At 35.6% G+C, this 16,431-nt stretch overlaps 3 protein-coding genes across 5 annotated transcripts; 2 read left to right on the forward strand and 1 right to left on the reverse strand.

Moving 5' to 3' along the window:
* The first annotated feature begins 24 nt into the window (after positions 1-24).
* On the forward strand, positions 25-2,475 carry LOC101901350 (tRNA (cytosine(72)-C(5))-methyltransferase NSUN6). The gene is made up of 2 exons (XM_005179194.4): positions 25-195; positions 1,029-2,475. Exons 1-2 carry the CDS (start codon positions 130-132, stop codon positions 2,268-2,270), a joined length of 1,308 nt encoding a protein of 435 aa, XP_005179251.1. The 5' UTR covers positions 25-129; the 3' UTR covers positions 2,271-2,475.
* On the reverse strand, positions 2,457-7,412 carry LOC101899847 (AF4/FMR2 family member lilli). 3 transcript variants are annotated; one of them, XM_005179185.4, is made up of 8 exons: positions 7,119-7,412; positions 6,314-6,383; positions 5,850-6,257; positions 5,539-5,791; positions 4,745-5,474; positions 4,529-4,681; positions 3,045-4,458; positions 2,457-2,980 (listed from the first exon to the last, which is right to left on the reverse strand). In XM_005179185.4, exons 2-8 carry the CDS (start codon positions 6,369-6,371, stop codon positions 2,883-2,885), a joined length of 3,114 nt encoding a protein of 1,037 aa, XP_005179242.1. In that variant the 5' UTR covers positions 6,372-6,383; positions 7,119-7,412; the 3' UTR covers positions 2,457-2,882. The 3 variants fall into 3 exon arrangements, with proteins under 3 accessions (XP_005179242.1, XP_005179241.1, XP_011290776.1); XM_005179184.4 differs by having other exon boundaries at positions 6,314-6,386; XM_011292474.3 differs by lacking the exon at positions 7,119-7,412 and adding an exon at positions 6,503-6,622 and having other exon boundaries at positions 6,314-6,386.
* A 1,060-nt stretch (positions 7,413-8,472) lies between these two features.
* LOC101901177 (general transcription factor IIH subunit 2) lies at positions 8,473-10,058 on the forward strand. The gene is made up of 3 exons (XM_005179193.4): positions 8,473-8,886; positions 8,955-9,094; positions 9,150-10,058. Exons 1-3 carry the CDS (start codon positions 8,617-8,619, stop codon positions 10,009-10,011), a joined length of 1,272 nt encoding a protein of 423 aa, XP_005179250.1. The 5' UTR covers positions 8,473-8,616; the 3' UTR covers positions 10,012-10,058.
* Positions 10,059-16,431: the final 6,373 nt, after the last annotated feature.

Genomic DNA, 16,431 nt, shown 5'->3' on the forward strand with positions numbered 1-16,431 from the left:
GCCACTCGGGCAATAAAAACGACACCGCCACCACTACCTCGACGACGACGATACACTGAGTTCTGTAGTTGCACAAAAAAATCTTTTCTTCCCATTTACAAATACATACACGCCTCCAAAGTCTTTCAAATGTTTTATCCAAAATCACCTTTTATACGTTATCCACTTGTTGAATCACAATTATGTAAAGGGAATGTAAGTATACTGTTTATTGTCGCTATCACCACAGGATTTATTAACAATTTTAATTTAATAATTGTCGGATGTGTCTTTCTTCCGTGAAAATAAACAACACGTACAAAAGAACAATGCTTAATAAGAGTTGCCAAATTGTAGTGTAGCTTGTGAGTAGGATTTCATTGTGAATGTGGCCAGATTATATATCGACGTATGACGTAAAGCGTACTCGTAAAAAACAATAAATAAATTACATGGATTGGTCATTGTGTTTTAGCGGAAAAATATCTATATATAAATATGTATACATGCTATTATTTAAGTATATGTAGCATAATATAGCCAATTAATTACAAATAACTTTCCTGTAGTTTTACTTCAAGCACGTTTACACTGAAGTCTTTATATTATATATATGGTACCTCGGTACAACAATTGTACCATAAGCTTAATATATCATAATGCGGTAGTTACTAGTAGCGTTCGAGTAAAACTGAGCAAAATCAAAAAAATTGTTGAAATCAAATGGGCGATGGCGGGCTTCATAACCTAGAGTTTATCCTAAAAGTATGTTTACACTTTTGCGTGTAGATGGAATGAAATCGATGGATTTTATTATGCCTGAACGGCGATTAACGATTACATAAAACAAAGTTTTAGTTTGAAATAAGTTTGTAGGCCTAAAATACATTACATAAAAATAACCACATTAGAATATTGAATAGGTACCATAGTATATCATTATGATGGGTTATGAAGAAATAGTAAATAGACATTAAAATTGTTTTTATAAAAAATATAACATGACTTTCTAAAACACCTCAATGTATTTTGTTTTCTTTATCATATAGCTCACTCTGTTGGAAGATCTGTTGCCCTGGTTATGTCGGGCGCCATCTGTCACTACATATCGGGTGAATCTTTTGAAGACAACTCAAGAAGCCTTTAAGAATCAAGTCGAGCAACTGCTCAAAAAACGTTATCACAATCCACCACCAGTGTTTTCTTTACCCGACCTGCCAGAAGTTGTTTGTATTTCCCCCACTGATCATGCGCCTAATCCCATTTCCGAACAAAAAGAAGTAATTGTTGATAGTTGTTGTGGCGCAGCAATACTTCGAGGTGCTCACATTTATTCCATTGGTGTGGTGGGCATGGAATCGGGTACACAAGTAGGTGATATAGTAAATGTATATGCAGATTTATCGGGAAAATGTAAGAAAGGCTCAAACATCCGATACGACTCCGAACAAAAGGTTTATTTGGGTCAGGGAAAAGTGTTAATGCAAAGATATCAACTTTACAGGTCTGAAGGACCTCAGCCGGGCATTGCTATTGAAATTCTGAACACAATTTCAGGTGTACCTTCAATTGGTGATTTAAGTAGTTCAGAGGCCTTGCTACAAAACTTACCTTCAATTGTCTGTGCCAGATCACTAAATCCACAAGAGAATGAACTTATTTTAGACATGTGCTCAGCACCTGGCAATAAAACCACACATCTGGCAGAGCTTGTAAAAAATCGAGCTGTTATTGTTGCCATGGATAAGACAGAATCCAAAATCAAATTGGTCTTAGACAAAATAAGCAAAAATAATTTAAGCTGTATAAAAGCCTATGCCTATGATTCCACAAAGGCCTATTCGGATGAGGTTCAGCAAAATGACATAGATTTTAAACCACCTTTTCGTGCAAAGACGTTTGATCGTATACTCTTAGATGCCCCTTGCAGTGCTTTGGGTAATAGACCAATGTTATCGAGCAGTATATCTCCAAAGATGTTGGATTCGTATCCCAAGGTCCAGAAACGGCTATTCTCAAATGCTGTTATGTTATTAAAAGATGGCGGAACATTGGTTTATAGTACATGTACTGTAAACATAGCAGAGAATGAGGAAATTGTGGTTTGGGCTTTGAAAACATACCCCGAATTAAAATTGGTAAAAATTGAACCAGTGTATGGCGAAGGTGGTTGGAACTGTGATGGTTTGTTAGAAGACGATCGTAAAAAATTACAACGCTTTGGTCCCTCAAATCAGAAACACATAGACACGGTTGGCTTTTTTATAGCAAAGTTTATCAAAAGTTGTTGAAATTGAAGGATACATTTTTATCTATTCTCGACTTGGAGAACTCGTTTCTTGTTTTGTTCCCAGGTGGGTACTACCATAACTTTAAATTATTGCATTTCTATACAAAAAACCATACATTTTTTTAATATGTTAGCTTATAAATAATGTTTATCTTTATTAAGGTTTTTAATCATTTTAATTAAAAAATAAACGAAATGTAATTCTATGCTTGCGAAGTTTTCTTCTATTTTGTGTGTATGGGTTTGGGGTATCTATGTTGATAGATCCGACATAGATATATTCATGTATATCCATTAAATTGGATAAAGTTCTTCTACTAGGGGAGAATGACGATTTGTTGCAGGAGCAGTTGATAAGTAAAACGATAAAGGTAATGTAAAACAACTTAACGACGAAACGAAAATTTAAATAATGTACAGTATTTGTTTAAAGTGAAAAGCAGGAGATTAAACAGTTTACAATTGTTTACCTTCTATATAAAATGTAATTAATGTATACTTAAAATAATGACCTTGCAACAATATATGATTCTTCACAGATTAGTGGCATCGGGAAGAGTGGTAATTGTGATGACTATAAAGTGTAAGGTTCCTAAATCTCGTACCTATCAAATTAAGCTGCAATATTTAGAGCCTTAAACTCGTCGTCGTGCATTTCGGTCATCATAAATGTGCCATCCTGTAAAAGTAATACAACTCGTCGAGTTCCGCCTGAAACATACAATATGGGATTATTTAAGAGATTTTTTCGGTAGGCAAAGTTTTTGTAACATACCTGGAGAGGGTAATTCCGCTTGTACCACCTCTGCGGGTATATTGGCTTGTCCATCTGAACCATCTCCGGTTTGTATACATAATTGATTGGTTGCTGCAGGAGTTGCATTTGCCGCCGCAGCTACTGCTGCCTGATGCTGCTGAAGTTCTGCCTCCGTCATGGTAACTACTTGAGTCGTGCCATCTTCTTGGGTTGTCTTAACCAAATACTGACCACCACCATTACCAGCCTCGCCTGCAGCAACAGCTGCCAGTGCTTCAGCTTGTTGATCAGCGGGTAACTGTGCTACAGCTTCAGCTACAGCGGCATTGTCTATGGCAAAGGCTTGATTCTCGTTTTCGCCTTCGGCAGCAGCTACATAGGCAAAGTGTTGTTCGCCATCTGGTCCTTGTGTCACTAAAATCGTTTGTCCTTCGGCATTCTTACCAGCAACCTGATAAACGGTGCCATCTTCACCCGTGACCAACAATGGGGTACCATCTTCATTGGTAAGCATTTGATCTTGGGTAAGAAGTAGATTGGGATCAATATCATGCAGTTGCTGTTGTTCCTGCTGCAGTGTTATTTGATGCTGCTGCTGTTCTAGTTGGGTTTGGACCTGCAAATTTTGCTGTTCCTCCTGTTGACTTCCACCAATGATGTTTCCGGTTATGGGACAAAGACGCGCCTGATGTTCTTCCTCCTGCTGCTGTTGTTGTTGTTGTTGCTGCTGCTGGTGATGATGAACTACTTGATGTTGTTGTTGGTGGATTTGTTTTCTTTGAGCCATGGACGTATTGCGTTGAGCGGGACCAGATAATTGCTGAACCTTTTGTATATGTACTTGAGAATGTTGTCGCTGTCTCTGTTGCAGCTGCTGATGTTGCTGGCGCTGTGCTACCACGTCTTCACGCGTCATTACTTTCTTCGTCACTTTCAAGTCACCCGATTTGGAAAGTTGTAATATTTTTTGTTCGGGCGTGACCGCCTTCTGTTGGCCCAATCTAGGTGTACTGGAAGCTGACATTCCCTGGCGTGGTATAATCATTCTACCCGATGAGGGAGAAGACTGGGACATGGTTCGCGATTGTAAAGTACCACCGGGACCTCGTTGTATAGAATTGCCTGATGCTGGTATACTTTTACGTTGTATTGTTGTTCCGCTTGGTGTGCGAACAATTTGTTGCTGTACCATTGGTCTGCCAGATGTGGGTGTAGAACGTCCAGTGGTATTAGCAACAGTGCGGACGTGCTGAGTTCTAGAAATCAATTGTTGGGTTTTGTTTTCGGAAACGGGTGTGGTATGTGGGGATTGTAAGGGAGAAGACGTGGCAGCATTTAACTCATTGGAACTACCCACACGAACTATACCAGAGTTGGAAATGGCGGATTCTCCTTTGGAAAGTATACGTACTTGAGCCTCAGGCTTATTATTCTAAAAATTAAAAGCAAAGAATGATTTACAAGACTTTTCTTATTTGAGTGCCATAAAGGTAGGTCCTTACACTACTTGTGCCAGTGAAACCTGGTTTCTTGACAACTCCTGATGCGCTTGTGTCTTGAGTTATAATTACCTCCGCCGACGACGAGGATGTGGTGACAGCAGTTTGATTCTCGCTACGGGCTGCCGCAGTTCCATTGACTTTGATTTGCTTAGTCTTGTAGAGGAAAATATATCATTATAAGTTAATCCATTTAGGCATTCACCCCAAAGTACTTACCATATCTGTTTTAGTCTTTACTTCTACCGACACTGAATTGCCATATTTCATCTTTTTCAGTGTGTGAGACGGTATAAGATCTTCCTCCAAATCTTCCATTGTGTTTGTTGTGCTTGCTGGCATGTCCTCAGCATTAGAATCGTTATAATCAGAATCATCCAGCTTGCGCTTAAGGCCTCCCATTTGACCGGAACCCGTGCTGGTATTTAAGGGCCAGTCTTTATCGTTTTCGTTTTGATGGGAGGCCGCATCCGAGTTTGGGGAATGGGCCGATGATAAGGAATTTCCTGCTACCCACTGCTTTACTTGGTCCATAGCTTTGGTCTTCGACGAACGCTGTGGTCTATCTGATGGCGATGCCAATTGTGATCTTTGAGTATCTAAAGGTGAAGATTGCTGCAGTTGTGTTGGAGAATCCTTAGCAGCTACTTTTATATCGCCAAGTTTGTTGCCTGGCACAGGAGTTCCAGCGGCAGCTTGTTGTTTTGCTTGCAGAGCTGCCCGTGTTTCCTTTTGACGGGCCAATTGCTTTTCAAAAGTGTCTAGCAAGTGGGGCACATTTTCCAAGTGTGAAGCCGGCTCCCAAGTGTTTTGCTCCAAAGCACGATTTTCCCATTTAACCAGATATTCGTGCATTCTTCGACGAGGATTAAAGCGTTTGGCCACGATTTTCTCAACATTCTCCTCGACGATATCTTCACTATTGGGTACAGATCGCTTGGCACGACGTCTAAGGGGGAAAATATGATTGATAATATCGTAGTAGTGTCTAATCTAATTATATTCCAACTCACGTCAAAGGTTTAGCAGCACCGGGTGTGGTGGCAGTTGTTGCTGGTGTTACAGTAGCTGGTGGTGGTTTGGTGGGCAATTGCGGAGAAACAGTCACTGGTTTCTTGGGCATAATTTTTTGTACGGCATTATTTGCTAAAGGGCTTTTAAGCGGCGACGTTTCATTTTCTGAATCTACTGCCGATTTGTTGCTAATATTTAATTTGACGGGTGGCTTGAGATTTGCCACCTGTGGCTTTGTTTGGGTTAATGGTTCTAAAATACAAAGAGGTCATTAAAATATTTCTGGTTTCAACAGAATTTAATTTCTTACTTCTTCCAGGTGATATTCCGTCTCCACTGTTGTTATTTACTACAGTCTTTGTTATTTTAACGGGCATTTCTTGCAGATTTCCCTGTGAGACCTTGGCAAACGATTGTATAGTTTTTCCCGCCACAATCCAAGTTTCCCTTAGATTTTCATCCATCTTCACCCATGTTTGGTAGAGGGCCCATGAATTTGGACTGGTGATGTTGTTGTCTTTATTGTTGTGGAGCTGTGTGGCCTTCCAAAGCAAGAATGCCCATATCTTCGGTTTGGTATCATTGCACTCACGAACGTTGTTGTTTTCCTTATAGCAAGTCTTTTGCTTGTGCATCTTAAAATCCTCAATGAAATGAAAGACATTCAGACACCGTCCACAAACTAAAACATCCATTGTTGCCATTTCCTCTTGGGCACCTGTAAATGAGTTATGTTATTAGATACAGAACATTTGAAAGTATTTCTAAACTTACTTTTTATTAGTTTGGCATGTTTGCCCACTTCTGTTGGAGATATTTCTCGTCCCACCATCTCAGAAAGTAACTACTGAAATGGAAAATCCAAGCAAGAGTTAGTTTACCAGTGTGCTTGTTTTGTTTTATTTTTAATATGGGTTATCTAGAAAACTTTTTGCCGCCAAAACCTAAAAATATTTTATGTACCCAAATACAGCCAGATTTTACAGGACCAGGAAGTTTCTGAATTTTCAACTCATAGATAAATTAAAACACATTTTATAACTAAACTTGGCACAAAGTAGATCAAATACGAAAATAAACAGACTCCCACTAACAAAAAATATTTTTTAAACATTTCAGAATGTTATCATTTTCCAATGAATGTTTTTGGTAATATGCCTAGGAGAAGTACAGTTAAACCTCTCTCTCACTCACACATTGCAAAAAAAAAACGAAACGAAAGATGCATTGAAAAGAATAGGAAAAGTGGAGAAACCATGAAAACACAATAAATTTTAAGCGCAAAATGAATGCACAAATATTGTACCAACTTTTTGGGGACTACTCCTCCAAGAAAAAGCGGCGCCAAAACTACAAGAACACTTTTTTTTGGACATAAGCAGAATTTATTCCACACTTTCACATATTCCGCGCCTTTTACTGATAAGACATTGCCTTGCTATTACCCGGAGTCCAATGAGGATGGACAGTAGATTTTACTTAGCGAACACTTTATACGCCGCGTCAATAAAATACCAATTTGGTTCAGAAATTACAGAAATTCGTGGAAAATTTATATAACGAAATATAATCGGATTACCTTTAGTTTACGAATCAACAGACTTTGTCTTAAATTACTTTAAATTGTTTCAAGTTTGGTTACAAATTTCTCACTCTAGCCTTTCGCTTTTTTTGTTAATAAACTTTAGATGATCTATTTACTCATTTAAGCACACTTTCCAATTTCATATTATGACACTGCATTTAACTCAAAACTGTATACGCGTTTTGCTTGCTTTAACGCATTTTAAATAATTATTTTATACAAAATAATTCACCGAAATATGAAATATTCTTTTGAAGTTTGAGAGGGAATGAAAAAAATTCAGATGGAAGCAAATGAATAAATTTTCCGTTCGCTACAAAATGGAAGCAGTTTTTTAACCAATCACAGCCAATCATGTGCAGAGGTGGAAGCGAGTCGATTGTGATTTGACGGCGTAGCGCGGCTGCTCTTTTTAGGCCTTCGCCGCCGCAGAAGAACTATCTAATGCCGACATTTCAAATTAGTTTTGTTTAGAAGAAATTGTGTTATGTTTTTAAATATGTGTGTCAAGTACAGGTTCTACATCTCCATCTTTACCACCTTTATCTTCTACTTTATGAACCACAGAAAAAAATTGTCCCGCTAAAATACAGAGGTAAAAAATAGCTTCAAGGTACAAAAAACTATTCAAATACAACCCTAAAACTATGTTCGCTTTTTGTTAGAATAAAAAGAACCCGCGTACAAAATTGAACGCACTATTCTTTAAAGTTGGTAACTCGCAAAACATATGTTTGCCAAATTTACAAATTTTGAAATAATATATATACGCGACCACGCTAAAATTTATTGCTTTTAAAATACATTGAAAAATATGCAGTTTTTCGTCATTTCTATTTAATATATATTCATTAAATTTTAAATCTTAAATGCGCGCCATGACGCAAAAGTATCAATATTAAATTACAGCTGCAATGCGATTCTATAACTATTCAACGCAACTATCCATAATTTCGTACATTTTAAATATATGTGTATGTATAGAAATCAGAGATGTGAAGTTGCCTACCGTTCTAAATTATTGTAACATGCATAACATTTAAGCAATAATGGCGGTAATTGACTCACCCTTTTGACAAACGTTTTACTACACATATTTGGTCGCGTAAAAATCATGATGAATTTATAAAAATGGCATCTCATTTTATTGAGTTTTTTTTTTATTATTTTTTTATATATAATTATTAAATTTATATACAACCAAAAGGGCTTTCAGCGATTATCTACTTTGACTATATTTCTGCCACTCGACAGACGCAATCATTATGAAGCAAACACATCATGACATTTCTAGAGCCCTACAAAGTGTTTTCGATTTCCAGTACCCTGCATTTGGTCCTTTCTTTTGTTTTGATTTTTAGCTTTATCATGCATTTTCGCTTTGGACCGGAATTCTCTTGTTCTTCCATCTCATTCAAGTGTGAGCTTGCCCTGATCGAACATAAATCCATCCGAGAAATCTAGAAATCTTCTGGTCTGCATATTAAATACCATGGATCACCACGGAGAGGAAGAAGATCCCAAGGAATATCGCTGGGAGACTGGCTATGAGAAAACATGGGAAGCCATTAAGGAGGACGATGACGGCCTGCTGGATGGTGCCATTGCGGACATTATTCAAAAGGCCAAACGAAAGAGGCAGGCCCAAAAAACTATGCAAAATAAACTCGGCATGATGAGACATCTGTACTTAATGTTGGACTGTTCGGAATCTATGTCCGTGCCCGATCTTAAACCCACCAGACTTTTGTGTACCCTTAAGGTAAGGCGTTCATAGCCTCCCCATTTATTAATGTGTCTATAATGGTTCACCCTTTCTTGTCCCTGTAGTTATTGGAAAAATTTATTGAGGAATTTTTTGATCAAAATCCAATCAGTCAAATGGGATTGATTGTGCTTAAAGGTAAACGTGCTGAAAAGGTCACGGAATTGACGGGAACTGCCAAATTACATTTGAAGGCCTTGGATGGGTATGCAAACAAAATTGTTAGTAAAATTTGGTTTATATTTTACTTTCTATTGCAGATTACACAAGATAAACCTTGTTGGGGAGCCTTCCTTACAAAACGGTCTTGATTTGGCTTTGAAGACACTGAAGGTTGTGCCATCGCATGCCTCTAGGGAAGTTCTAATTATTATGGGATCCCTGACCACTTGTGACCCGATTGATATCAACATAACAATTGATGCCCTGAAGCAGGAGAGCATACGCTGTTCGGTCATTTCCTTGTCTGCTGAAATTCATGTCTGCCGTCATTTAACACAACAAACTGGTGGTACATATGGAGCTGTTTTAGATGATTCTCATTATCGCGATCAATTGCTTTCCCATGTTGATCCACCACCGGCAGCCCAGACTCAAGAAAACTCTCTAATTAAAATGGGATTTCCCCATGCAAGGCAGGATGAGGGCAAGGAAAAGGATCCACCTTTGTCGATGTGTATGTGCCACATTGAAAACGCTGACGAACCTAGCAAAATTACATCTGCCGGTTTCCATTGTCCACAATGTCATAGTAAATACTGTGAATTGCCCGTGGAATGTCAAACCTGTGGCCTAACTTTGGTTTCTGCTCCCCATTTGGCTCGATCCTATCATCATTTGTTTCCCGTACAAAACTTCACGGAACTCGTTTACAATGGCCAGGCAGCAATTTGTTATGCCTGCCAGAAACCTTTGACCGAAGCTACCGATAAAAATGTATACCGTTGTGAGGCTTGCTCTCAGATCTTTTGCCTTGATTGTGATATTTTTATACATGAAACATTGCACACGTGTGTAGGATGTGTTACGATACCAGGTGCAGCGGCTCAAGTGCATGCCCGTAAGCCACAGGCACCACCCATGGGTATGTTGTTGGGATCCTCTTTGGGTCAAAGGTTTTAGTTGATGACATGAACGTTGAAATAAAAAATAAACATTTCCAAAATGAATGCAGTTTATGTTTGACTTTAATGAAAAAAATGGATATTTGACTTAAATCAGCAATGCATTGTAGGATGAACTTATGCAAAAAATGAAATGATTTCTTTAGGGGATGTGGACAAACAAATGAATTCGAAAGAATGTTCTCGTTTTTGGTATTTAGAACTTTCTATTATAGCATTTTTAAATTAGGGTCTAATATCATAAGCGATTGCTCTTTCCACCATAGAAGTAGCAATATATTAAGAGAAAACGCACACAGAAATATTAAGAGAACCATATGTGATCTCTTCATTTCTATTACCTTAAATAAATTCAAGCTCAAGTCCAGCCAATATTTGCTAGGTGGATTATTCTAATGTTCACATTAAACCAACACATGCACACAAAACGTAAACTATTTTGCTCGCCTTTTGAGAGATCAAATGAAATATGAATTATACTATGGCTGACAGTTTGATAAAATATCAGTTAGCTATCTGCTAATGAGCAGAGGTAGAAATAAACGGGTTTAGGTTTCATTTGAGAAAACATTTCAAAACATCTGTGAGTCTGTTTATAGTTTTGTATCAAATTGTGGTGTTTCTGAAGAACGCTCAATAATATTAAATATATCAGGTATACAAGTGTGTTTTGTTTCAAAGAAAAAAAAAAACATATTTACAACAAAATAAAAAATATAAATAGAAAATATTATATTAAACAAATTTAATTACAAAAAAAATATAATAAATGAAATCAGTAGTGGAATTCTCTAACACATTTTTTGAGACAAAATTCGGTAAAATTTAAATGATTATAATTTTGGTAATTTACGAAATTTGTCGGTAATTTAGCGACAACATCAAAGTAGTCGCTAAGAACTACCGATAGACACAAATGTTGTCAACTTTATCTACTTTTTATACCCTCCACCTGGGAAAGGAGGGTATATTAACTTTGTCATTCCGTTTGTAACATCCCTAAATATTCGTCGTAGACCCCATAAAATATATATATTCATAATCAGCATAAGATTCTAAGTCGATTTAACGATGTCCGTCGGTCAGTCTGTAGAAATCACGATATAGCCTTCATTATTTCAAAATTTTGCTGAACAATTTGTATTGTGTCTGGAATGGTTGGTACCCCCATACCCCATATAACGGTACCTCACGATATTCGGTATTTTGATAATTTTTGCCACATTTTTTACGGATTTGTATAAAAATTGATATATGTAGGTCATAATGGGTTCTAGCTCGTGTGGCGAAACATTGTATGTATAGGTCCACGTTTTGGTATATCCCCCATATAACGGTACCTCCCAATATTCGGTATTTTGATGATTTTTTCCACATTTTTTCACCGATTTGTCTAAAAGTTGGTATTTGTTGGTCATAATGGGTTTTGGCTCGCATGGCGAAACGGTGTATTTATAGGCCCACGTTTACTTTTATATAAAAATGTTTCCTTTACCCTAAGGTGGAGGCTATTAAAAGTTCGGCCTGGTCGAATTTAATGTTTTTTTATTTGTTTATATCAAAATTTCAAAATTAACGATTTTGTCGGTATTTCAAAAATGAGTTAGAGAATCCCACTACAGATAATGTTTTAAAAGTAAACAAATATTCAAAAAAAGTAAAAATAATTAATATTTGTATCCATAACTTGATTTTGTTTAGCATGTCTTTTCCTTTTTTGTTGCAGTAGGTCATGTTATTTGCGTTATGCCTTGTTTACTGACCATTTCGGTTCATCTAATTAATTTAACACCTACAGCTGTCTAGTTTTTTGAGGTATATTCCAATTCCACCCACACAAAACGAGATTTGATTAGCATCATTTATATTTATGGATATGTTTTTAAATGGCTAAACGGAAATGTTTTAAATGCAAATAAATAATAAGATAATTGTGTTATTTGTTTGCAAGATTTTTTGCGAAACTTAAAAAAAGTTAAGATGGACCATTAAATCTTTATTGACTTCCAATGACACTGTGAAACAAATAATGTCATGTTTACATTTAGGTATAGATCCCATGAAGTTTATATAACTATATAAATAATTGCAAAAAGCCTGAAACATTTGATGATTTTTAATAAAAAGACAGATATTGATTGCTTCTCATGTGAAATACATCAACCTTCATCAAATTCTTAAAAATGTTGACATAATACCCCAAAATACAATTCAAAAATTTAGTTATTTTTAGAAACGTGTTATATCCGTTTATTGAATTCAAAAATATCACGCACGACCTCAGAAGTGTTTATATTTTTAATTAAGAAAATTTTCTTAGTAGGCCACCGAAAAAAACAGAAGTACACTTTCCAACTCAAACCGGTTTCATTTAACAGGGCCAATTAAAATAAATAACATAAATATTTAACCAACTTTTGTCAGCCAGATGGCTGCATTCGACATCATCATCATCGGCAAATTTGTTTTAATTACTGCATAAATATTATTTTTGAATAAAATTGTTGCTAAAATATTAATACAAATTAAATGTTAAAATACATTCATTAGAGGGTATGTGTTAATTTATTGCAAAAACAGCTGGCAATGTGTTCTGAAGCGACAGACTCCAAAAAAATTAAAGCAAAAAAATTCTCTTCAGGGAGGTGTGACCGACTGAATTCAAATTAGGCAGACAGAAAATAACAGGGCAATTAAGCATGCTTGCAACATGGCAAGTAGCAAAAAGGGGTGTTTGATGTTGCTCTGTGACAATTTAAATAGACTCTTGTGTAAGGGGTTAGCGGAGAATCAGGAAAAAACACTGTTCTCCACAGATAATTAACCTTGGCAATGATTTGTATGGCTGAGCCAACCAACATACTTAGTTAAACGTTTGGTTTGCCTAGATACTGGAAATTTAAAAACTATTTGTCAGTTATGACTAGCAGCCAGAAACGTTGTCGAATAAATCACACATTAAAATATGTCACTCACAGTCACATGAAATTGTGCCAAATCTTAGATTACAGTAAAGCAAAGTAAACTTTTGAGAAATAATGCAATTTTATTTCATGGGATTTTTGGGTCAGAAAGGTTTTATTTGTATCAAAAATTCAAAAATAAATATAATTTGGAGTTAGTTAATCAAATACAGAAATTATTTGATTTATAGAAGGCATATCACCCAAATGTGTGGTAGACTAAAAATATGATGGGGTTTTAGTTCAACTTCTATGAATTTTTTGAATTTATTTTGACTTTTACTTCTATGCTAGTATGTCACTGCCTTTGAGTGCGTTGATTTCCTTGAAGGTCGTAAGGCATAATATCCCCATCTCCGCGAATTTTTCAACATAATTCAGTCAGTGTTTTTTTTGATTTTGAATAATCAAATCTATACTCATTTCTCCATCTGTCCTATAGTTCATATGTGTATTTAGATTAATTTGCATTCCCATATGCATGGAAACCACAAAATCATCATCATATCTCATATTAATTTATTGTCAATAATAATAATTGTTATAGTTGCGATGAAAAGCCAATATAATTTGATAAAAATCACAAACAAAATAGTTTGGTTATTGGAACTCAAACTTGGTAGGAGAAAACACATTTTAAATGTTGCCTATAATTGGAATAATAACTAATGCGGGAGGTGGCGATGAGTAATGAGTAAAGGTCCATAAATTTAATCTAATATGAATTTTAAATAGAATTTTCAAATCCAAGAATATCAAGAGTTCCTAAAGCGTTATAACTACATAATTAAAAAAAAAAACAGAAAGTAAATAAGAAAAATAAGTAAATATAAATAGATAAGTAGAGCAAAAGTGAAGGCGAAAGTATAAGGGGGGCATATTCTCCCAGTAGATGTTGTTACTATGTAATTTTTACTGAAAAATGTATCGTAAAGTTGCTAAGGTTTGAAATGTTCACCACTTTTTGGTATGGCCCCCATTTGGTGAAACTATCTGATTCTCGGTATTTCGAAGTTTTGGTCCTAATTCCCAACCAAATCTGCTATAGTTTGACATTTTTGGTTCTAATTTTCGGTATTTTGAAGGTTCAACCCCGATTTCTAACCAAATCAGCTGAATTTTAATATATCGTATCCTCTCAACAATATACAACTTGGGTATGGCCACCTTAAAAGGGAATTTCCAAATTAGATCGGTTTTGAGGATAACATATTTGGCATGAATCACGTTTTCATCTCGAAATATACATTTTACACCCCACAAAGTATGTATATTCTGATCAGCATAAAATTCTCTGCCGTCTGTCCGTCTGTGGAAATCACTCTAGCTTCCGAACAAAATGAAGTAGATTGATAAAATTTTATTCAAATGTATATTATGTCTGCAGGACTTTTGGTATTGAAAATGGACCATGGTATATAGCCCCCATATAACGGCACCTCCTGATATTCGGTATTTTGATGATTTTAGCGACATTATTCACCAATTTTTTTAAGTTTCGCATTTGAATATTGTAATGGGTTATGAAAAAGTTACCTATGCAGGTTTCATTTCACATTTTCATAGGACAAGAATTGTGCTCCTGAAAAATGTTCCTTGGGGTATTCAACATTTTTTCTTTTTGAGAACAAAGGAAATCTGTTTTTCCTTTCTTCTTCCCATGAAGTAGGGTATAACTTGTTGTTCTCAGCCGAACTTAATGTATTTTTTTTTTACTTTTTGTGATTATATCCATTGTTTTGATAATAAACAAATGTTTCAATAATTAAGCATTAATTTGTTACAACTGATCCGTCCTACTATGTCACCACTTCGATTAGAGGTGTTGGTTGGGTTTGACTAATGCAATTAATGACCGTAAACCACATGATTTCGCTGTTTTTGTTGTTGTCGTCGATGTTGGCGAGCCAACCAACCAGCCAGCCAGCTATTTAACGTGTGTTCAAGTGTTTTTTGTGTGCTTGCATTCTGAAATTATTTCGCATGTGTCAATTAAATTAATTTCTACTTTAAACACCAGCCAGTTATTTCCGAAAAACCTCAGCATTACATAAATTATTTGTAATGTTTATTTATGGCAATTAAAAATCAGCACATTAACCACAAATGAAATTTAAATACACAACATGTTTTGATGGCCGTTGTCGATTTTTAGTTTATCTGTTAAGAACAATTATAATGACCGTGGAGGACATTATTCAATTATTGTTATTTTTATTGGTGAGGGGGAGAGGATGAATGGAAAAGAATACAAATATTGAAATGCTGATGACTACTGTTGGAATATTTAAATATGAAGGAGACCATTTGTCTCCTATTTCATTTCTTAGTTTGATAAGAGTGAATAGAAAAACAAACGCTCATTGGAATTGCAAATCGATTTAATAAAAAGATCTGCAAATAAATTTTAAATTTTTGAAGACGAATGAAACCACTCGCATCCTTTTACACCCACAAATGTAAAATTTTCCCAAAAGATATTTCATTATCTGAACACTGAGTCGGATGTTCTTGTTTGAATTGCATATGTATTCCTTTTAGGTTCCATTTTGATAACCCCTATCTTTTGCAAAATTTGACAATATCATTAATCTTAGTTTGAATATTTTGTTTATCGTGTTTTTCGTATTTTATTTTGTTATGTGCATTCTTTAATTTAATGTATTATTTTGTAGCATTTCATTGTTGTTGTATTACCACTTGAAGTGATTTATTTTTTTAATTATTTCATACCATATTACTAGGTATATCTTAAAAAAAAACAACTTCAAGTTGTTTACCTTGATGTCTGCTCCGCCATTTGAGGTTTCCGTCTGGTCTTGCCTTGTCTTTCCACTGAAAAAGTGAAATGAAATGGATACTGTTAAATGTATTTACTAGTATTTTTCAATATTTACTTATGATTGACCAAGTTGTTAGGAACAAATGCACTTGTTCTTAGAAGCCACGTCGAAGCTATCTGTGGAATGTGCATGTTTTGTAGGTATTAACTGGTTTAAACAAGAGGCTATATCTGAGACAATATTTTCTACGAAAATACAATATATATGGGTCTTTTCAGCAGAAAAGTCTTCAGGATTTCTATTGAAGAAGAAGAAGAATAACTATTTGAGATCAGTCTTAGGAAACGCATATCTTTTATAGAAACAAAGAACACAAATTTGAAACAAATCCGGTGAATAACGTCGCTAAAATCATCAAAATACCGAATATCGGGAGGTACCGTTATATGGTGGATATCCGAAGACGTGGATCTGCACAGACAATTTTCTGTCATAGGCTGTAGCACCCATAACGAATTTCAAATACCAAATTTGAAACAATTCCGGTAAATAATGCCGTTAAAATCATCAAAATACAGAATATGAGGAGGTGCTGTTAAATGGGGGCTATACGGAGATGTGGATCTGCACAGACAATTTTCTGTCATAGACTGTAGTTCCCATTACGAAATC

Source organism: Musca domestica, unplaced genomic scaffold (assembly GCF_030504385.1).
Source record: "Musca domestica strain aabys unplaced genomic scaffold, Musca_domestica.polishedcontigs.V.1.1 27, whole genome shotgun sequence".
Lineage (NCBI taxonomy): Eukaryota > Metazoa > Arthropoda > Insecta > Diptera > Muscidae > Musca > Musca domestica.

What these genes read in the sequence shown, in the direction of transcription:
- LOC101899847 (XM_005179185.4), bottom strand. Translation starts at nt 6,371, where the DNA reads ATGGTGGGACGAGAAATATCTCCAACAGAAGTGGGCAAACATGCCAAA. An exon ending in TAAAGACTAAAACAGATATG is followed by an intron (nt 4,682 to 4,744) that starts GTAAGTACTTTG and finishes TTCCTCTACAAG; the next exon opens with ACTAAGCAAATCAAAGTCAA. An exon ending in AGCGGAATTACCCTCTCCAG is followed by an intron (nt 2,981 to 3,044) that starts GTATGTTACAAA and finishes TGTATGTTTCAG; the next exon opens with GCGGAACTCGACGAGTTGTA.
- LOC101901350 (XM_005179194.4), top strand. Translation starts at nt 130, where the DNA reads ATGTTTTATCCAAAATCACCTTTTATACGTTATCCACTTGTTGAATCA. An exon ending in CACAATTATGTAAAGGGAAT is followed by an intron (nt 196 to 1,028) that starts GTAAGTATACTG and finishes TTTATCATATAG; the next exon opens with CTCACTCTGTTGGAAGATCT.
- LOC101901177 (XM_005179193.4), top strand. Translation starts at nt 8,617, where the DNA reads ATGGATCACCACGGAGAGGAAGAAGATCCCAAGGAATATCGCTGGGAG. An exon ending in GACTTTTGTGTACCCTTAAG is followed by an intron (nt 8,887 to 8,954) that starts GTAAGGCGTTCA and finishes TTGTCCCTGTAG; the next exon opens with TTATTGGAAAAATTTATTGA. An exon ending in CATTTGAAGGCCTTGGATGG is followed by an intron (nt 9,095 to 9,149) that starts GTATGCAAACAA and finishes TTTCTATTGCAG; the next exon opens with ATTACACAAGATAAACCTTG.